The sequence below is a fragment of the Hemicordylus capensis genome, chromosome 4, assembly GCF_027244095.1.
Source record: "Hemicordylus capensis ecotype Gifberg chromosome 4, rHemCap1.1.pri, whole genome shotgun sequence".
Taxonomy (NCBI): domain Eukaryota; kingdom Metazoa; phylum Chordata; class Lepidosauria; order Squamata; family Cordylidae; genus Hemicordylus; species Hemicordylus capensis.
In genome coordinates this window covers 289632216-289655319 of record NC_069660.1, presented here as the reverse complement: position 1 = coordinate 289655319, position 23104 = coordinate 289632216, and the positions used below count along the sequence as shown (strand labels likewise).

Below are 23104 nucleotides of genomic sequence, written 5' to 3'. Positions count from 1 at the left end.
GGCTTCTAATGTTCCTGTTTCCTAAATATCATTTGGTACGATTCCAACATGTTCCAATGTATTTTGACAATTATTCAGAACGGCAGTTTCTATATATCACAACTGGAGTGCGATGCAGAAAGCAGCAGGTCTCTACAAATATTTTTGAAATATCCCAGTGCCTTTCTCTAATTAATTAATTAATTAATTAATTAATTTTCATTATTATTATTATTTATTCAAATGAGTGAAGATGCGGTTGCATGCTACGTCGTTGTACCTCTAATTTGAGGAATGAAGCATTTTGAGGTAAGAGAAAAACTATGGACACATCACCTGCAAGGTAAAATTGCTGTTCCAAGCAATCGAAGTGACTGACGAGCTGCGGCTCAAAGATCTTCGGGAATTGTAGTTTTGCAAGGAATTGGATCCTCGTATGTCTTGTTAGTTGCGGATCTTTTGTTTTGTTGACAATTAATTACGTGCTTGAAACGTACAGACACACCCCCTCCGCTCCGAGACGCTTGCTTCTGACGGCCCTCAGTTAAAAGCCTGTGCATTGTGCGGACGAATTTTCAAAAAACGTGTCTCTATCCTTTGTCAAAGGCACATGAAAAGAGTGAACACGCGTATCTGTTCATAAGCCATGAGTTTATGTGGACTTTCTGGATTGGGTTGCAAAGCGTAGCAAAGCGAGTAGAAGCGAGACGTCTTCGCTTACTGGAGGCTGGGGGCAAGCGTCCACCTCGACAGGTACAGTTGTTTGCTCCGCACCTGCCCGCCGGCGCCGCCAATTCTGTTTCATAAATCTAAATATGTGGGATACAGCTCGCCTATGCATAAATGCACATTGCCCCTTCTGCCCCCCACCCCCCTAATTTTTATTTTTATTTTTTTTAATTTCTGGTGCCGCCAATGAGCTGAGTGTTTTTCCTCTTAACGAAAAGAGCCTCGAATACGGTCAGTTAAAGCTACAGTCCTAGACAGAACTGGGCATGTCTGAACTCAAGGACTTCAACTGGTGCGGGCTCACCTAATTTTACATTAGGATCGGGCTGCTGGGATGTAATCCCCAATACATTTATTTGGGGGCATCCGTGTAAACACACATAAGAATGAGGGCTGTGCGCGCACGTGTGCAAGGGAGACCCCGTTCAAGAAACGAAAAAGGGCCGAGTCAAAATCTGGTTGGAAGAAACAACGTAGTCATGCACGCTAACTCGAAAGTACGTTTCACGCTGCTTAATGGAGCTTACTCCCAGAACAATGGGGGTGACTGGGACTGAGTAAATAATAATTAATTATTATTAATTAATAATAATTAGTATTATTAATTATTATTTATTTATTTATTTGATTTGTATACTGCCCTTCCAAAATGGCTCAGGGCGGTTATTATTAAAAGCAAGCACGCACATGCAGCATTTACCTAAAAATGCTAAAGAAGATTGACCAGTCATAGAATGGGGAAATCCATTCTATGAAATCCCAGCGCGGTATTAATTCGTGATTGGCTTCTCTGGGGGCAAAAAAATCCAAGCCTTCATGAGCAACCAGTGGCCGAAAAGGGCTGTTGACTTCGACGCAGCAAGATATGCGCACTAAGTTTCTAGAATGTGCTGTTAATTTTAATTTGTTTTTGTTCTTAAAAGAAAAAGGCCAGCGCGCCATCCAGCCCCCACCCATCTGAAAGAGCAAAGCTTCGGAGGAGACGACGACGTTCGACTGGAGTCAGCGTCTCCTCCTCTGAGGGAGGCGGGGTCTCCTCTGTCCCCGCCCCGAGCAGCCGCTGTCAGAGAGAGTGTCTCGGCTGCTGTCCAGTGCGCAGATGCGCCGCCGGAGCCCCTCCTGCCCGCCGGAGGAGAGCGCTGCCTGAGCCAGGAGGAGACGCGAAGAGGCCGAGGCCGCCGGTGGTCGCAGCAGCAGCAGCAGCAGCAGCAGCAGCAGCAGCAGCAGCTCATGGCTTCCCGCGCCGGTGGCTGAGGAGAGCGAGCGCGCGCGGAGCTGGCGGCTGTGTCTCCTCCGGTGAGGCGACGCTTGGGCCCTCCCGCAGCCAAGCGCCCTTGCTGTGGGGCTCGGCGACGGCTCCAGCGCTGGCTCGTCCTCCTTCCTCCTCCTCCACCCCCACCCCCCGTGGCGGTGTTATGGCCCCTTGCTGGCGCACAAAAGGGTCCCTTGCTTGGAGGTCAGCGCAGTTCCTGCTCCTCGTCGCCTCCTGCTGTGGTAAGTACCACTCTCTGAGCGAAGAGGGGGCAGCCCAGCCCGCGGGCTCCATTCCCCCCTTCTCTCTCTTTGTCCCCAGGCTGCCCCTGGGCCCGGGAAAGGGGGCGGGGAGAGGCAAAACAGCCTTCGTCTTTCCCGGGTCGGCTTCTTAGCCTGAGGGAAGGTTAGTTTGTTTTCTCTCTCTCTCTGCCACGCTCCTGCTATTCGTGACTTGCCTTTCCCCCAACACCTCAAAGAGGGAGAAGAACCCGTCCCGCTCCGCAAGCCCATGATGTCTGTGCCATATCTCTACCCCTGCATCTTATCGCTTTAAATCTATCTGCACGACTAAGACTTCTTCGCTGGGGTTTTGTCTGAGACAAGGCTTGGACCTTGGCCCAGCAGCTGTCTGTTCTTTGTTGTGTGTGTCTCCCACTCGCCCACACACAATGTGGTTGCAAATTCCGGAGTTCGGGTGTAATGTGATTTGTCAGGTCATGGGGGTGAGATGGGGGAAAAGAAGTCATTGAATTATCACTGTATATGTACATGTATATGTAGAGAAACAGACTGGCTAGGTGTAGGACCAGGCTGCGCTAGGGTATTCTCTTATCCCTTTTCCTATAACTCATTTGCTCCCACCTATATGTAAACATATACACCATTTTAATGGGGAGGCGATATAAGATGTAAACACTAAATTGCTAATACAATAATATGTAATAATAATATAATAAATGTAATAATAATAATATCTAGTAACATATTGGAAAAGGTCTTGATGCATTCTTATATGCCTGTGCTCTTTGGCCTGTTTTTATTTTTCATCCTTTGTAAACAGGTTTTGTGTTGATGCCTTTGATATCCCCAGCACTTTATGTGCTGAATCTAAGACAGGCAGTCTGCTCAGGGTCCTCTCTTCTTAGGAAGGTGACTTAAGATAGTGGGCCAAATTACCTCAGGCTTTGAACTTCCACTGGCTTTATTTGGTATTCTACTAAAGAATACAAAAAGCCTTGTCTGTATTATTACCATGTACCCATAGACCGTAGTTGGCCCTTGACTGCATACAAATTTTGCTAAATCACTAGATTGCACTACTTGCCACTTAAAACAGATTGTGCTTATGTATCTGACAGTGCAAAATGTATAAATATGTCTGCTTTTTACAATTCTGCAATAATAGGCCTTTCTGGAACCAGGGAACAATTTTCAGTTTATGAAGAGGACCACTAGTTAATGCACAGCAATTACTTGCAAAAAGTTGATTTTATAATGGTGAGCCTAGGCTATGCACAAGAGAAGGCATTTTATGGAACTTTGTACAATTTGTGGAAGAGTGATTCAACAGGTAAAGAAAAGGCTTTGAATCAAGAGGCTTGAGTTTAAATTATCATGAGAGAGGTTTTAATGATTGGCTATATCAAGCTGTTGATGCAAAGTTACCCGAAGTCACAAACCCTTTCCTAGATCTGTTTTCAGGCATAGCATTGGGTATCGGGGTACCCCTGACCACAATAGGGGAGGTTCATTCCTGGGCGGATGGAGCCCAATAATCAGCCCAGACGAGAGGACTTAAGATCAAAGTTTTATTTGCCCTTAAGTAGCAAAGGTGCTGCTCGGCTCGTGCTCAACGCAGGACAGAGGCCTGATACAAAAGCAACACATTTATACACCAAATTATTCTTAAGAAAACAATTACACAAAAAAAGCAGTTATATGTTATAACTCATGGTTAGTTCCTGTTTCGTCTGTCATAAATTATGCGTGCAAGCAGTTGGCCAGTCTGGGTCAGTCTTATCTTGCTCCTTCAGAACTTGCGGTTACCATGCTAAATATGATTTTTGCTAACGTAGGGGAAAACAACTACCAGGGGTGAAAATCATTTCAGCATAAGCAAATATCTTATTGCAGACCCAAATAAAATGGCAAAGCTTATGTCAAGTGATAGATTTTGATTTCAACTTTTATAGCTCATACACCAGCATAACTTAAGGAATTTGTTTGAATTTGTTTGAATTTGGCTTTAGTTGAGATCTAGGCCTAGAACCTCACCAAAGTTCCTGAGATGATATATATAGTTGGATGATCAAGCCTTTACTGTGGTTCATTACTGTGGAAACTATCGGATGGCTTCCACAAAATACCTGAAAACTTGATTATCCAGCTGTTTTAAGAGGACCCACTGTTGATTTTCCTTAATGTATCTCTTTGTCTTTTGTTTTTAGAAAAGAATTGTCATATCAATTGCATTATATCCTATTATCCCATATTATATCCATCCGTCTTATTTATTTGTTATTTCTCTGTGTAAACCGCCCTGAGCCGTTTTTGGAAGGGCGGTATAGAAACTGAATGAATGTATGAATGAATTATATGTTAACTGACCCATCACATAACACTCACTTTTGTTTTCTCGGTGTCACTAGACTTTGTTTAAAGTACTCCAATAATCAGAAGATTCTTCATTAACAGGGCAACGATTATGTACATATATGAACAATTTGAATAAAGTTGCCTATTATGCGTGCTAACTGGTTGGTATAACAATTAACAGTTTTGTTTCAACTATGTAGAAACTTGGAGCATAATCTAACACCTGTGGTCATACATCTTTTGAACTGCATAATTATATTTGCCAGCAGACAAGATGGCAGTTGTAAAAAAAATTTGTTTTGTTCTGTGTGCACATGCAGGTACACTAACAAATATCACTTTTTTTAAAGTCAAGGATCATGAACCACTAGGTGTTCTAAGTGCCCAGAACTTTCAGAAGCAGAGTAGGTAATTACTGGAGAAAAAGAGTGTTTCTCCATGAATTGGAAAATCAGTGTTCATGTTATTCAGCTGATAATAACAAATATTAATAACTTGCTATCAGAACATTATCTGTTGCATTATACTGTTTGACGTCAAAAGTTAGACTATATTTCCCCATGTATCTGCTTTTTCCCTTTAGACAGAAAAGTGGCTAAAAGCCAGTTTGAGATATAATTTAGTTTTAGGTTTTGATGGTGTAAAGTTTAATGTGTGTGTAAAATTCAGATTTCACATATAACCAGGTTGTTTTATAAAGGTAACACTTAACAGTACTGTGAACCCTAGTTTACCAGTTGTATATCTGCAAGCTGTGTTAGTTAGATTCTCAGTAGTCTGAAGAAACAAGAACATGGGATCATTTCCCACACACTTTGTGTGGAGATTGTAACTGATGTTATGTAGTGCTTATCTATGTTACAAACTGGTTAAATGGTAATTTCTTTTTCCAAAGGAGCATTGGGAATTGTAGTTCTGAGGAAGAACATGTGACTATATATCATTGGGTTTTGTCCTGATGTTTGGAACAGTTTAAGAAAAATGGAATAGCACAGGTAAACTCATCAGTTTTTGGCATCTAGGAACATAGGAAGCTGCCATATACTGAGTCAGACCATAGGTCCATCTAGCTCAGTATTGTCTGCACTGCCACAGAAGGCAGTGGCTTCTCCAAGGTTGCAGGCAGGAATCTCTCTCAGCTCTATCTTGGAGATGCCAGGGAGGGAACTTGGAATCTTCTGTCCTTCCCAGAGCGGCTTCATCCCCTAAGGGGAATATCTTAAAGTGCTCAGACATCAAGTCTCCCATTCATATGCAACCAGGGCAGACCCTCCTTAGCTAAGGGGACAAGTCATGCTTGCTACCACAAAACTAGCTCTAGTTCATCAATTCAACAAGATGCATTCCAACAAAGTAGATCTGTCTTTTTGCTTGGAACGAAACAGTACACAATACTGTATGATGGTCATTCGAGCAGAAAGCCTTGGCATCAGTAAGATCATATCAATTAGAATCTCATATTGCTATTTACAAAGAATTAGAGAAGGCTGGCATAAAATCGCAATCGCACTTACATTTATATACCGCTCTATAGCCGGAGCTCTCTAAGCGGTTTACAATGATTTAGCATATTGCCCCCAACATTCTGGGTACTCATTTTACCGACCTTGGAAGGCTGAGTCAACCTCGAGCCCCTGGTCAGGATCGAACTTGTAACCTTCTGGTTACAGGGCGGCAGTTTTACCACTGCGCCACCAGGGGCTCTTAGCAGTTCATTCTGGTAACTAGATAGTCTAGCAAAGATTTAGATAACTGATTATCTATGCAACTTTATATCAATGTCAATAGGATCTTGGTTTTGAAAAAAACCAGTTTTCCAAATAACTGTAAAGCAGAATAGGCTCATGGAACTGGAATGAATCCCATGGGTTTAGACTGGGTCCCAGCAGGGCATTCTGTTTGTTTGATTTAATACCCTGCTTCTTCAACCTCATAGGATTCTCAGAGCAGCTTACCTCCCTTACCACCCTTTTCTTTGATGTTGGCAGAAGCAGTCATCTGACACTGTGTATTGCTATGAAAAGGAGAAGGAAGTAGAAGAGGAAGTGGGGAGAGGCTCTCCCTCAGATATCTCTCCTCTATACACTTTTATAGAGTGTATACACTATAAAGAGTGTATACACTATACACTCTTCTTTCTTTTCATAGCTAGTTGCTTGGAGGAGGAGGAGTATTTGCAGCGGCTCTTAGCTAATTAGTGGTGGTGTCACTGTTGGGCAAAGAGCTGTTCCAATGACAGTGGGAGGGAGGCAGGCAGGCAGGCAGGCAGGCAGGTGAGGTGGTGGTGGAGGTGGCGGGGCCACTGCTTGGCAATGAGATACTCTAGTGTTGATGCTCCAGGTGATGTAATGGAGGCAGCAGTGGCAGTCCTGCCACCACCATAATAATCCACTGTCTCACTGCACAATGTTGAAGGGCCATTCTTGAAGAGGTGGCACAGGTGACCTTCCTGGGAACAGCATTTTGGAACTTGAGCTCCACCGAAAAGGTCCCTAAGCATACCTGACGTAATCTTTTCTCATCTTTTCTACAATTTTCTTTGCAGCGTTTTGAAAGGAAAATCGTACTCCATAGTTAAAATTCTGAAAGTTGTACTAAGCAAGCCTTGGATAAGGTGTTCTTAATACAGCTAGTATGAAATTTGCCTCTTGTGTCACAGTGGGACTCATGTTGACTTTTTCTGCTATAAGCCTGAAATCCTTCTGAGCAGCCACCATTATATATTGCCACTAGAGATGTAAATGTTTTGTATATTAAATGCAAAAGTGCTGAAATGTCATCATTCTTTTGTTTAATCATTAACATGATTGGCTCCAGAAAAACACAAACCCATCCCCACTTAGGAAAAAATCTACAAAATGTTTCAGTATACATTCATGTATTACATCTAATATCAACATTAAAAGTAGGGATGTGCATGATGCATTTCGTGCACATCCAGAGGGGCGGAGACTGGGCACTTTAAAAGGAGGAAGGCAGATTTACCTGCCCCTCCATTTCTACTCTGCCCCCTACCATTCCCGAGCATCTCTGTTCGTATTTAGCAGTCGGGCTCTCTGTCCAGCTGCATCTTGCTGGGAATGGGAAGCTCCCTGTTTGAGGAGCCTCAGCAACACAGAACATTCAAGGTGACTTCTGTACATGCTCAGATGCCATTTCTTTCCTGAAGCTGCCCAAAGGCTGCTGGAAACAGAGAACTTCCTGTTCCCAGCAAGAGGCAGCCAGGTGAACAGAGAGCCTGGCTGCTGAAAACAAACAGCGCCGCTCAGGGGGATGGGGTGGGGGCAAGTAAGGCATGCCTACCTCCTTTAGTGCCTGCTCTCTCTGCCAAAAAGATTCAGTTGGGGCGGATCAAATTGTTTCATTGCCTTGAAATAGAGTGCGGTGAAATCAAAACACGTCAAGCACATCCTTAATTAAATGCACCTTTGCTATGTATTTTTTAAAATATATGGAGCACTAGCTTCCATAAGTTCTGTTTCACTGCTGTGTTTGTGGAAATTATGCTGCATTTTGGTAGCATTAGCAATGTCATGTAAGTTACTGTGACTTTTGGAAACTAACCACAATAGTCTGCAGGTAGTAAACCAGCAGATGAAGCAACTGAACTAGGTTGTTTAAATGTTTACTGAAATTGCTAACTGGTAAGGCTAATTATCATGGTTAAATGTTTAGTGTTTAACATCCCTAATTGTGTTCTGGTCTATACTTCTGCATTTTGTTTTTCTTTTGTACATACGTACACCACTTCCATTTTTTCTTTGTATTATCCTGTTTATAGGATAACATCCATGTATTATCCTATTAGCCAGTTTTTCAGATAAGTTTGAAGATTTTCTCCTGTATTTTTACATTGTCTGAAAATTTTTCTAGCTTTGAATCTCTTGTACTCCTGATGTTGGAAAGCCATTCCCTCATCTGAAACCCTGTTCACACATAAGTGTATAGTGTACACAGGTACAGCTATTCACATGTTATGTTGGACATTGGTACAGATAGAAAGTATGCTGATGCACCTTGCATTTGAGCTCATACCCAGGTTCACTTTTATAATGAACACAGGTACAGTTATTCACACTAAAACATAGATACTATTTTATTTAAAATATTTACACCCCACTCCTCCGGTACACTACTGCTCGGGGCAGCTCATAACATTAATAAAACAGATACAATGTAAAATAAAAGATTAATAAAGTCAAACAAGTTAAAAGACCAAGCTAAAACCACATTCAAAATTATATTTTTTAAAAATTCAAATTAAAAATTATAAAAAGCTAAAAATTAGAAACTATAAAAATTAAATAACCTACCAGATATAAGGAGTAGATAAAACATTAAAAGGCCTCTTTAAAAAGATGTTTTAATTGTTTTTAGTTGTTTTTTGAAAGCACTATAGTGTTTATACACTGTATGAGTGTATAGATATCTACACTTGCACAACATAATGTTTGAATAAAGCTTAAGTCAGTGGACATATTCAGATGACAATCTAAACTATGATTTAAAGTATTGCATACAAGCCTGGGATCACTGTGGGCTTATAGGCTCCCTCTTCTCCCTTCTCACTGGAGAATGCCCCACTTTCCATTTCTCATGTGTGTCTGAATTTGGGGAACTGTAGTTAGGGTTTTTTGTTTTTTTTCCCCCCTGTGATTTTATTCAAATGTACTAGTATTAAACACTGATTTCAGGTCCTGGTTTGTGAACAGATCATAATTAAAATGAACCACAGTGTGGAAAATGAAAGTGTTCACCCTTTTGGTAAGCAGATATTTGTGGATGGATGCTGGCAAAGTGCCCATAAATGCAGTATTGGGGAAATCTCTGCAACATTTTCTTCTCATGAGTGTGGTAGGACGTTGTGATATTTGAGGAAATAACCCTTGAAGATATTTACCTATAGTCAGGAAGAAGCGTAGGTAATATTTTACTTATTTGCAAAATGTCAGCTGTGGAGAATAACTTTACTCTAACAGAGTCTTAAATGTTTTTAAGATACCCAAGGTTCCCATTGTCTTTGATAGGTGTTCTTTGTGGATAAGAATTACAAGGCTATATGTCTTTTAAAACGTTCCCATAAAAACCTTAAGTATGTTATCTGTGTTACAGATCTGAAAAGTACAAAAAATACTTCACACCCTGAAGGATGTTGAATAGATTCTAGTGAATTAATTGTGGGGGGGGGGAGATGCCCAGACTGAGGCTTGACTTGCTAAACTTGCTTTGATAAGCTTTTGCTAGGCAGTTGAAAAGGGATTGCACTCGTGCTTCAGGGTTTTGTTTGTTTTGAACATTTTCCTAAAGTATTGGTTTAATGATCAAAAATAAAACCCCAAAACTTACATTTGACTTCATAGGACATCTACATCTTGAGTCTTTAGACTTTGCATTACATGGTGGCAAAGCAACAGATATTCTCCCTGTTTTGTTGTGTAACTATCACCAATTTTCCTGTGTTAGCTCTTAATCTAGGGATGGTGTAAAACTTCAGTATTCCATAAGGGCTGTTTTCTGTCTAAGACTAAGGGCCAAACTACATGTGTTAAAGATGTAGTTTGGCCCTGTGTGGGTGACTTTTGTTAAATAGCTGTGGGTGGGGAAGGGGATCAGAACCATGGCATACGAGGCCTTTCCAGCTGTAGAAAATTGTTTCTCTGAAGCTGCTACTAGTTCTGGGAAGGAAGCTTAATTGGAGCAAATGAAAGCTTTCCCCCCAGGGGCAACAGCAGTTTTGGATGCAACTTTCATTGTGACTGTTGCAGTGGGAAGAGGTCAAATACAGGTGGACCTTGTTATGTGCAGACTCATGTATCCATGGTTGGGAAAAAGAGACCCGACCTCAGCATACACACACACACACACACACACACTATGCCAACCTTGTGTATCCATGGGTTGGAGGTGGCCGGAAATTACCCTGGAGGTAATTGCCAGCTGCCATTTTCTTCGGAGCCACAAAATGGCTCCTCTCTTTGGAAAAATGTGCGGGTGGGAACATGCTGATATTTGGCCAATTTGGGGCCACAGCATGACTCAGGGGGAGCAGCAGAGCAAGGAAAGAAGCTCCCCCTGCAAAATTCAGCCAATTTTTAGCCATTTTTGGCCGACCTGCAACCTAACCCCCACAATCCCATAGGTTCCCTTAACTCAATATTCACGGTTTCCATATATGCACCTGCAGCCTGGAACGGAACCCCCGCAAATATTGAGGTCCACCTGTTCCCTTCTTCAGGCGCTATGCTCCTAAACATGATTGGCCACCACAACTGAACTTCTTACTGAAAATATGAAAACTCAGGGATATACTACATGTTTTTAACAATATGTAGACTTGTTCTAGCAGTGTAAACTATGGAAAGGATTATGTAGACATATTACCAATAGCTGTCAAGAATATATATTTTAGATTATATGTTGCTTTCAGCATACTGTATTGCACAAGACATTAATTGTATGAAATGGGCATGTATAATCTAAACACAAATTCCCTGGTGTCTGATAGAATTGAATATACTGGGTGTCCATGTTTGGGATGTGCATGGAACCAGTGGGGGGGTGTTTGACTTTAAGAGTGGGGGAGGGTGCACCTACCCCTCTCTCCTCTTCCCCCTCTGGCTCTCGATTTGCAAAAGGACTGTTTCAGCGGCAGCATACCTCCCTGCTGCCCCGTTGCCTCATTAGACCCTATGTCAGAAGAAGTACTTGATGTGTCGGCGCACACAGGCGCTTCGGGTACTTCTGCTGACATAGGGTCCAAGACAACAGGGTGGTAGGGAAGTACGCTGCCAACCCAATGAACGCTTTGCAAATGGAATGCTGGCGGGGGGGGCGGTGGGAGGGATAAGTGCACCCTTCCCCACCCTTAAATTCATCCTCCCTCTCCCATCCTCGGACTGGCAGAATCACCAGTCGTTCGAACCATTTCAGAGGCCCATAAAGGGCTTCCCAACCAGTTCCGAGCACATCCCTAGTCCAGGTACTGGACACTGAAACATGGTCCCTGATAAAGCTTAGAAAGGCATAGTTGCAGGCAGTGTGAGTATAGGGCAACTCTGGCTATTTTCTGATCCCTGCAACTTACACATCTGATGCAGTCCCAGCATAAAATAAATTAAAAAAAAAAAAAAACACTTTCTAGAAACTTACGGACCCAAGAGCTTGTTCTTTCTTTGAAAAGCTTAGCTTGGCTGATATGGAACTTCCATGCAATGACCTCTGCTGAGTGAGGAACACTTCACTTTGAGAGAATAAGGTCATTCACCCTTAGACCATTCTTAAAACATTTGTTGTATTTTGACCCCCCTTTCTCCTCTACATTCAGTTCAGTACATAACATATCCACTTCTGTCTTCCCTGTTCTACAGCAACATCCATGCCTTTCTCAACTTCTTGCACTAAACTTTCTGTTCTCCACCCAAAATTCAACATATTGAGCAGACCTATTTTAAGTGATAATAGTTGCATATAGCAAGGTTTGCACTTGTAGAAATGTTTCAATATTGTGGCAGATGGCTGTAAATACAAAGGCAGCAAGTTTGAATGAGCATAAACCTAAATTGAAATTACAGTAGAAATGAGGATTGAGAGATTTTTGAAGACTGTAACTTGCCTGTGTTATCTGCATTTATTTCATGGCTTACTGAGTGAGTTGTCAGATAATAAATGGGGAGAAAGCTAACTGAAAGCTGAATTTGAGTAGTATTGATTAAAAAAACCAAAATATCAGTCATCGGAATGTGAAAGGAAACGTTTGAGTTGGAATGCCTTTTTGCCATTATTTTTGTTTGCCGTAAACATAAGAGTCACTGAGATTCAGGGCTCTACATCCCCCCCCCCCCCAATCATGGTGAGAATGCTGCCCTCCTATATGGAGATGGTGTAATCTTGATTTCCCACTCTCAATAGTACGGGAGCATGCACAGTGCCGTGGGATTTTTGTCATGAAAGCAAACCACCTACAAAGTTCTCTTCAAAATACCTCAGAGAATAAGATAAAAACATGTTGGCAGTCTGAGAATCTGCTCTGACTCTCATGCTGATCTGTGAAAGTTGTTAATGAATAATTAAACGATAGATAATAAACATTTTGCATAGGTGACTTTTACTACAAGTTTTGCATAATTTTTTTACAAAAGAACTACTTTACACCTAATTAATTACAGCATATTAAATGTTCATAATTAATAATTTTTAAAGGGTTTTTTGCACTTTGGCACATTACATGATGATGATGATGTTTGTTGTTATGTGTATTAATTTGCTTCTCCTTAGAGATCCTCGTCGTCTTCTTCCTCTAGCTCCTTGTCCTCTGGATCTTCATTCTCCATCATATTGTCACAAGCATTCTCTTGGTTCTGTGTATTTTGAGATGCAAAGGAACACATGTCGCAACAGATCAACTTTGCTTTACAACAGCTACATCTTCCTCCTTGGCATCTGGAGGTAGTACATCCACACCTCACTAATTGAAGTACAGCCTTTGGAGCTAGTTGTTGATCGGTCATTATTGATATCCAGACATTCCCTTCCATTTTCCAACCATATTTTTCAGGTGATTACATGCTTCATGATGGTATCATTATTCCAAATGATTGCTTGATGGTGTGCTCATAGTATTGTGTGGTGTAATACAGCTCTTGTAGGTGGAAAGCTCTCAGATTGGCTTGTTTCTTGGTGATCAACCACTACCTTAACCTATCGACCTGTGAGATCTGTGTATGAGGCAAGAACCTGACATATAAATTCCTCAAGGGCAGCAAATGTACCATCACTGGGGAGTAAATCCTTCCCCAGGCTTGCAAGTGCACTTATAATACAATCATTGGCATTCTTGAAACCTTTCCAGAAACTTAGTTTCCCTTTCCCTGGAAAACATCCAGTATTGCCTGTACCAATGATAATATGTAAGCTAGGCAAAGAAGAAACCTTGCTGGGTCCAGGAGCGTCATATATGGGCAGTAGAGGAATGGGGCGGTACAACTCTCCTTTTCCTATAACAAAATTTGTGTCAGCACATAATTCTGGGTACTGTTGAAGAGCTAGCACAAAAACATCAGTGTCTGATAAGTGAATGTTGATTCTGGAAGCCTCCTTGTTTATTGCATCAGCAGCATGAAGCAAAAGCTTTGTATCCGCTTTTTCCTGATTACTTTGAAGATGGCTCATATCTCTGTGTGTAGGTCTGCATTCACATCCCCATGTCACTACCACATTTTTACCATTTTTATGTGCTTTTTCAAGTATTCTTTGACAATTAATGTGTTAATTCCATCTTTGTTTTCACATGTGAAAGAAGCCGCTTCATTGTTAATTTTGCTATGTTTGTTGTATCCACGATGTGGTAAGCCGTTGCTGGTTGTTGCCCTTGTCTTTCACCTGTTGCTGTCTTGAGTGACATATCAATGTTATAGCGATCAAATGCCACATGAAGTTCAACATAGTTTCTGTATTTTGATAGAAAATAATTTGTCAAATGTTCAGCAAGACGGCCACAGTTTTTTATGTTGTCTGGCTAATGAAGTGACTGGAGTTCTGCCATCCCACCTACAAGTCCCACCTCATATCCAGTTGACTGATTAGGCTCACTATGAATGGCTTCTGTTTTTTCCTTGTCCATGGCTAGAGGCTCTGCATCCTCATCATCAGGCAATATGTTTTCCCCAGTGGGTAATTTTTCCAGAATAGCTATCAGACTGCTTTTGTGTTGGCATTTTAGCATTGTACCATCAGCAGCAAACATAGACCTTGGTACAACCAAGAGTTCATGTTTCCCTATAGAGTCCAAGATTTATTTCTGACCTGGATTTTGTCACCTATTATTATTATTATTATTATTATTATTATTATTATTATTATTATTATTATTATTATTAATTTCAATTTCTATACTGCCCTTCCAAAAATGGCTCAGGGTGGTTTACACCAGGGGCGTAGCTATAATTGAACGAAAGGGTTCAAAGAACATGGGACCCCAGTTCCTGAGGGCCCTCCAGCTCCATCCCTCCCTATTTTCTTCATTGTCTCCCTCACTCTGGGGGGCCGCCCGAGAGAGGGATGAACACGGGCTCCCTCTACCCTAGCTACGCCCCTGGTTTACACAGAGAAATAATAAATAAATAAGATGGCTCACTGTCCCCAAAGGGCTCACATTCTTAAAAAAACACAAGATAGACACCAGCAACAGTCAGTGAAGGTACTGTGCTGGGGGTGGATAGGGCCAGTTACTCTCCCCCTGCTAAATAAAGAGAATCGCCACAGTAAAAGGTGCCTCTTTGCTCAGTTAGCAGGTAACCATTTGAGCAAAAAGGTTTGTCGTCTTTCAGCTCAATTGTACTATCTCCAGTGATCACTTTTTGTTTTTCCCCAGTGTTCTTAAAAGTCTGCAGCTTACATCTTCTCATTGGAGCCCACAGGTTGATGGTTCCCTGGTTTATATACAAGACGTTCAGATACCAGACTTTCAAGTAGCTTCTTACCAATTTCACTTTGCTTGCAGGTATCTTCTTTGACTTTCTCAGGCATGACTGCCTTTGTGACCAGGTTGAAGAGATCATCTCTCTCCTCAGTAAATTGATTTGTAAAGCTGTGAAGAATGGCAGTTAGTGCTTCAGCGTTTTGATTTTGCTTTTCTTTGAGTGATCTCGGTAATGCATGATGGGTTTTTTTGTGTAACAGGTAATATACTAGCCATCTGCTGCACTTCTCCAGCAAGTCTTGCTAATTCTTGTGAGTTAAGGAAAAACTTTGTTCTAGATTGAGGATTGAGCGTTATGCCTATTAGTCCACCTGCTACTTTCATTGAACTGTTTATGTGCTCCATTTAAGAACCTTTTATATATCTCCTTGTCAGTGTTTGAGTGATTCCATCTCAGCTAAATAAAGCGGTATCATCTGTGCATAATTAATCTTGTCATGTGCAAAAAAGTATTTGGTGAATGCTTCAAGTGATACTAAATGTAATTACCTGTTCTATCAGAGTGAATGAAAAGCAACATCTCAATTACCATCTGTATGTATTGACACATCACAAGTGGCAGAGGTTTGCTTGCCATCTTTGAGTCAAACATTGATTTTTTTTCCAAAACACTGTGATTTGATCATCTCTAGGTTTGTGTGTGCTTCTTTAATTAGCTCAGGATTCCCATTTGCACATGACTGATCAAGATTTTCAGCTGTAGGTGTAATTATTGGCCGTCAATGAGGAAACTCTTCAAAGAAGGCATCTTGGTAGGGGTTAAAAAGAGCTTCTAGTGTGACCATGTGAGCTTGTACTCCTCTCTTCACAGGCTTGCCTTAGATCATCTGCTGTACTATGAGTGGTCCATACAGATTAGCCTCTGTCTAGCATAGGTCCATGGTTTTTAATATAGGCCCCCATAGAATGTAGCTGGGCCCTCACTATATGTAGTTCTCCAGGTTGGAATACAATATTATCTAAATCCGTCTGAGCCATTTGGAGCTGCTTTGCTGGCTTGTAGAGACCCATGTCTAGTGTGATGACCGTTTTATGACTGTTCTACTACTTTTGCGTTGATACCCTGTGCCTGCATGAGTATAGTCAGTAATGTCTTCCACTCGTGTGCAGGTGCTGCGATTAATGGTGGTGTATCAACTCATGTTTTTGGGAGTCCATGTTCTAACAGGGAGTTGTATCCAGAATGTTGCTTTTGCTAGTATCCATTACTTTATCTTCATCCTTACCTTCATCACCTACTCCACTGTTTTCGCCTGTACAATAAATGCTGCTTACATTCAGTTTGTGATATCTAACCACTAATCGGCCCATAAGCCAGGTAATATCTGCAAGACAGGGTTCTAGTAATTGTGGTTGGGGGTGTTCTTTTAAATTGAATGAGGTATGTACCGGACTCTGTTTTTCTGATGGTTATGACAATCTGAAAATTTAGTTACTGTAATTGGGAGTTTCTTCAGTGAGCAGTTTTGCATTTTCCCTGTTAGCTCAGTTATTGGTGCCTCATATCTCTGAGATACAGCCATTGCTATTTCATGAAGGGTTCATTTACCATCTGGCGTATCTTCAGCGAAATCAATATTGTCTATTGCAAAGAATATGACTCTTCCTTCAACTACATCAGGAGGCAAATAGATGCCATCTTTCACCAGCATTCTTTCTGCAACAGTTGTAGCTATCTGTGCCTCAAGTCTTAAAATCTTGTTATAGTCAACACAGAGACCAAACTGATGCAACATGTTGACAAGCTTCTTGCTCCAGAAAGCTTGGCGAACTGCTGTTGCAATTCCCAGTTGTTGAGGCATTTCTTGGATGGTCCTTAGAGTCTGCGATTTCTTGTTTTGGACCCAGTCCTGGGACAGAAACAAAGACACTATAGTCTGAGCTAAACTCATGGCATGCTGGTTAACTTCAGTCTTTTTTCCCCTGTGGATAGACTTGGGTTTGGTCCTTTGACCAATGGAAGAACCCAATGGAAGAAGCTATACATTTCGCTTGGAACATTCCAGTCTGTAACTTCTGTAAGTGAACCAGAAAATACCCATTTCTCTGCTTTGGTAATAAATTTTCCTAGATTCTTAGCAGCATTATAGAATATTTTCATGTCATTTCCGTCAGTGTTGCTCTTTTCTGCTAACTGAATTGTAGCATCTCTTAAAATTTTGATAGAAACACGTTCTGATTCATTTACTCGTTTTGATTTATGGAATTCTACACTTGGTATATCATGCTGTATAAGGTGGTGTTTTTTTTTTGTTTTTGTTTTTTTTTTGCGTCTGGGATGGCTGTCCACATTATTTGCCATAAGGATTCCTGTGTATGCCCCTTGAAGATGTTGACTATATTTCCATCCAACAATGTATTCTTAAGCAGACTAAGGAATTGGCCTTGCTTGGTTTTTGTGGGTTGAGTGTTGAGCGATTGACATTTGTTACATGTGTTGCCCAGCACCGTTTGTGGTATTTAATGTCAATAGCATGTGTATCTTGAGGATCAATGGATGTACAAAGCTTGACAAGCAGTTTCTCATTCCCACTTCATTCAATTGCATCTTTAAGTGACTGACCAGCATTTTCTGTAGCAACTAAATGCAATGGGTTCTTTTAACCTGGTTCATTCTCACAAAAGAAACACAATTCCCTTTTGTAAGATGATTATTGAGATTGAGTGAAGGTATTGCTTGACAGTATTTGGTCTTCCTCAGTATTCAATTTTATCTTTTTTCCCCATCTTTTTTTTTGTTCTTTGGTACATTTGAGCATTTTGATATGAACAGTCTCTTGATACCATTTTCTATGCCACGAACAGCCTTTTGCTTGAAAATCTTGCCATGTGACATCACCGAGGCGCCTACTACTAAGTTGCACAAGACTTTTGCTATAACAACTAACATGGTTGGAAGGGCTTATTTTGCCAGCTTGAAAATCATCCTCCTCACCCTCAAAATGTATTATAAGAACACAAGAACTGCCATGCTGGGTCACACTGATAGTCCATCTTGCTCAGCAATCTATGTATACTACAGCCAGAAAGATGCCTCAGGATAGTTCAAAGATATGATGGTTAGACTAGTTTACTATTCTTAATCTCCTTAATTAGAGGCAGTGAATGTTATATCTGAGAACATGTGCTTTTGGTTATCATGGCTAGAATCCACAGAGAGCTTTTTCCTTACATCCTTTTAAAAAACACACACATTTAGGCTTGTGCCATCTATGCTGCTTCTGTTACCACTACTAGTAAAAATTTCTATATTACTTTAGTTTATAAACAATGTTTATAATCAACAAGCCACAACAGCTTTATAGGTACAGTAAATGCTCCAAGAACACATAATCCCAAAGACTAAGGAAGCACAATTTCTGACTTAATAAGAGACCACTGGAAGCCCCATGTAATTATGGTCTATTTTTTCTAAAGGAAAAGCAAAATGTAAATTACAAATCATTTTCCTCCTCTTCCTCCTCATGTATGACCAGTATTAAATCAAAAGAACTGAGATAGCCAGTTCAACTTGCTCATCACCCACATTTCTATAGCAGAGGAGAATGTGACCCAGTCTCCCACATCTGGATACAATTATTTGTGCATTGGATCACCCTGGGCTTGAAAACATGCCATTGCTGTTGCCTGGTGAAAGTAGTGTGGGGTACTGAGCTAATTTCATATCCTGGTGAGATCTTCACACAATCACTCCACTATTCACAAGGCTTACTTTAGATCATACTAAAATGAGAGGTTTACGGATGGCTACTTTCCAAGTTTCTAATCCCACAAATCTGTTAGTTTCTGATGCACCCTGTTCTTAAAAAGTGAATCAGTTTGACTGGATTCTTAATTACATTTCAAAAATAACTAAGAACATGCAGCACAAATTACTTCTAACTTGTAATCCTGTTAATTCATAGTGTTCCTAAGGCTACTGCTCTATTCTAGTTCAAATTAAAGAGTAATAAAATGACACACAGACATTGCAGATGTTATACCACACCACAACAAATCTTTCTGTAGAAAACTGCTGTTGACCCCACCACCCCCAGTTGCTTTTGAAAGGATCTTTGCGGGATGGGAAGGAAATTGGGTTGTGAGGACATGCATCAGAAGTGACAAATCCTCAAAGTCCAGTTCCATTGTGATTTAACTCCCTTTATAACATAAAAATGTAATTCAACATTATCATGGGGTTTGGGGGAGGGGTTGTGTGTTGTGGAAACCAGCTGAACCCCATCTGATAATGACATTTCCCTAGTTAAGGGACTAGTTGTATATTTCAATAGCAAATTGTCTAATTTTGTCTAGGATATTCAAAAAACATTATCTGCATGTGAAAAATGAAGGAACATATTCTGACTTGGATGTATGATATGGAGGAAAACAAGTCTAGGGTTAAATCTTGTCTTGGGTCAGTCAGAATAATGGGTGAGTAAGTATAGGCTTTTCTAGGAAAGGAAATTTCTGGTTCAGTACTTCCTGATTTTCATTAGGAAAAAATGAACTGTAAGAATAGAGATTTATTTTGAAATTCATCAGAAAGCCCAAAATAATAAACAGTCATTAAGTGGCTTTGAGATTCCTAGCATACTGTTCTGTTAACTTGTTGAGACTTTCCAAGTACTCCCTTGGGTAGGCTTGCCCTGGGGGCCTCTTTGAAAAAGTTATTCTTCCTTCACCCCTAGAGCATTTTATGTCATTTTTAACCAACTACATAACAGACAAATTTAGCAGATGGAGCTCTTTTCAGCTGAGCGATGAAAGAATGAGAAAAGCATCACCTGCTACATTTCTGCCTACTATGCAGCTGGTTAAAGGCATAGGAAACAAATTGTCAGCCTCTGAAAAAGGCTGTTCTGTTCCCCAGAAATTGCTTTATGGTTAATACTTTGATAGATTTAAGCAAGATTTAAAACCAGGCAATTTTTCAAATTTTAATACTTAGTCACATTACAACAAATACAGTTGTAATATTTAGTTCAGCTCTCATGAAGTGGGATCATAGCTCAGTGTAGTGCTAGAACACATGTTCCGCATGCAGAAGGCCCCAGGTTCAATCCCTGGTATCTTAAATTTATTTATTTATTTATTTATCATATTTTTGCACTGCCCAAAACTTACGTCTCTGGGCAGTTTACAACAAGATTAAAAGTAAAATACTAATTAAAAACAAAAACAAAAAATTTAAAAGCAAGAAATTTAAAACACAATTTTAAAACAATATTCTAAAAACATTAAAACAATCAAAACAATATCAGTTAAAAGTCTGGGTGAAGAAATGCTTCTTTAGAGACTTTTAAAAAGATGTCAGAAATGGGGAGCCTCTTATTTCATGAGGGAGCGCATTCCAAAGCCTCGGGGCAGCAACGGAGAAGGCCCGTCCCTGAGTAGCCACCAGACGAACTGGTGGCAAATGCAGACGGACCTCTCCTGATGATCTCAGTGGGTGGTGGGGTTCATAACGAAGAAGACGTTCTCTTAAAAACCCAGGGCCCAAGCTCTTTAGGGCTTTATAGGTTATGACCAACACCTTGTATTTTGCCCGGAAACATATTGGCAGCCAGTGTAAGTCCTTCAATATGGGAGTAATATGGTCTCTCCTGGATGACCCAGAGACCAACCTGGCTGCCGCATTCTGGACCACTTGTATTTTCCAGACTATGTACAAGGGCAGCCCCACATAGAGCACATTGCAGTAATCCAGTCTGGAGGTTACCAGCAGATGTACCACTGTTTTGAGGTCGTCTAACTCAAGAAACGGACATAGCTGGTAAATCAGCCAAAGCTGATAGAAGGCACTTCTGGCCGCTGTCTCAACCTGGGACACCAAGGAGAGACTTGGATCCAGAAGCACCCCTAGACTGCATACCTGTTCCTTCTGGGAAAGTGTGACCCCATGCAGAACAGGCAGATCAAAATTGTCTCTTGAGTTCCAACCCTGCACAATGAGTACCTCCATCTTATCTGTATTCAGTCTCAGTTTGTTATCCCTCATCCAGCCCATTGCCAACTCCAGGCAGGCATTTAGGGAGGTTATGCCCTCTCCCGATGATGCTGACATGGAGAAATAGATTTGGGTGTCATCAGCATACTGATAGCACCCTGCACCAAATCTCCTGATGATCTCTCCTAGCGGTTTCATGTAGATTTTAAACAACATCGGAGACAATACAGAGCCCTGAGGGACACCATAAAAAGTTCAGATTTTGAAAAACAGCAGTCACCAAGGGACACCATCTGGAATCTGCCTGAGAGGTAGGAGCGGAGCCACTGCAGAGCAGTGCCTCCCACCCCCAACCCCCTCAGACACTCCAGAAGGATACTATGGTCGATTATTATTGAAAGCCGCCGAGAGGTCCAAAAGGACCAACAGAGTCAAACCTCCTCTGGCCATTCCCAGTTGGGTAAAAATATGATTGGCTAAAACCCCAGTCTGAAACCCTGGAAGCTACTGCCAGTCACCATAAACAATAATAAGCAAAATGAACCAAGAGGTGGTTCACTGGTATACAATAACAACTCCTGGTATAAGAGCTGCCCTGTCCCTGCTAAGTGGGCAAAGAGGCACCGTTTACCGTGGTGATTCTCTTTATTTAGCAGGGGGAGAGTAACTGGCCCTATCCACCCCCAGCACAGTACTTCCAGTGACTGTTGCTGGTGTGTGTTCTATGTTTCTTTTTAGAATGTGAGCCCTTTGGGGACAGGGAGCCATCTTATTTGTTTTATTTCTCTTTGTAAACCGCCCTGAGCCATTTTTGGAAGGGCGGTATAGAAATCGAATTAATAATAATAATAATAATAATAATTAATAAGGCAGCATCATATGTTCATTCTCTAAACATAAGTGCATTAATAAGTCATTCTGTGCCACACTTGCAAATCTAAGAAAGGTTTGAGCAAAGAGGCACCTTAAAAGTGGCGATTCTCTTTGTTTAGCAGGGGGAGAGTAACTGGCCCTATCCATCACCAGCGCAGCATCTTTCCAGTGGCTGTTGCTGGTGTCTATCTTATGTTTCTTTTTTAGATTTTGAACCCGTTTGTTTGTTTGTTTTTATATCTATGTAACACACTTTGATGCCGTAATGTGTCTATACCTACAAAGATTAGAATTGTTCGGAGCATGGTTTTTCCTGTGACACTTTATGGATGCGAAAGCTGAAGCAAGATAGAAAAAGCATTGATGCTTTTGAACTTAGGTGCTGGAGAAGACTTTTGAGGACACCATGGACAGCCAGGAAAACAAACAAATGGATCATAGAGCAAATCAATCTAGAATTTTCATTCGAGGCACAAATGACCAGGCTCAAACTATCATACTTTGGACACATCCCTTGAGAAGTCCATAATTCTGGGGAAAGTTTGAAGAAGAGAGAACGACCAGTAGCAAGGTGGATGGACTCGATTATGACAGCAGTGAATGCACCACTGCGAGACCTTATAGGCCAAGTTGAAAACATATCATCCTGGAGAGAATCTATCTATGTGGTCGCTAAAAGTCGACTCCGACTTGATGGCACTTAATCATTCAACAAACTGCTTTGGGACCTTTTGTTGAAAAGTTGTATATATAAATATTCTTCATATCCATATAGCTCTATGTGTGTGTACACATGTGTACCCAAATTTAAATGTTAGTTATGAGACTGGCTACTCCAGTCACTGGCTTACATCTAGTTATTCATGAGTACTTGCATTGAGATTAATGGGACAAGTTTATTTGTCCTGTATCAGTGGGAATACTCAGTGAGTGCTAATTTCCTTAAGCTCATTAGTCAGGCTGAGGGTATGCTGAACTTCCGCATGTAGCCAGACAATCGGGAGCAGAGAAGGAGAGTCTTTACCCTCCTCCCTCCCTTTCTGCAGTGGACACATTAGCTTCAAGCTAGCAATCCTCAGAAGGGGAACTAATAGTGCAGCCACAGTGTGGGCGAGGCAGGAGGGCCCTGAGTACTCACTGGGAGCCCTTCAGGTACCTTCAAGGGTACTAGTACCAGTGTTCTCTCTAATTTTTTACATCTGTGTGTGGAATTAGATTAGTTCTAGGCAGCAGTATCAAGGCAGTGTGTGTGCACATGCATTCAG

At 41.2% G+C, this 23104-nt stretch overlaps 1 protein-coding gene across 2 annotated transcripts in view; it reads left to right on the top strand.

Moving 5' to 3' along the window:
- Positions 1 to 577: 577 nt before the first annotated feature.
- LRP12 (LDL receptor related protein 12) overlaps positions 578 to 23104 on the top strand; it is a 62663-nt gene continuing 40136 nt past the window's right edge. The window contains exons 1-2 of one of the 2 annotated variants that reach the window (XM_053249043.1): positions 578 to 732; positions 1632 to 2202. In XM_053249043.1, coding sequence (XP_053105018.1) covers positions 634 to 732; positions 1632 to 2202 — 670 coding nt within the window. In that variant the 5' untranslated portion in view covers positions 578 to 633. The remainder of the gene's footprint in view (positions 733 to 1631; positions 2203 to 23104) is intronic. The other variant, XM_053249044.1, reaches the window with a different exon arrangement.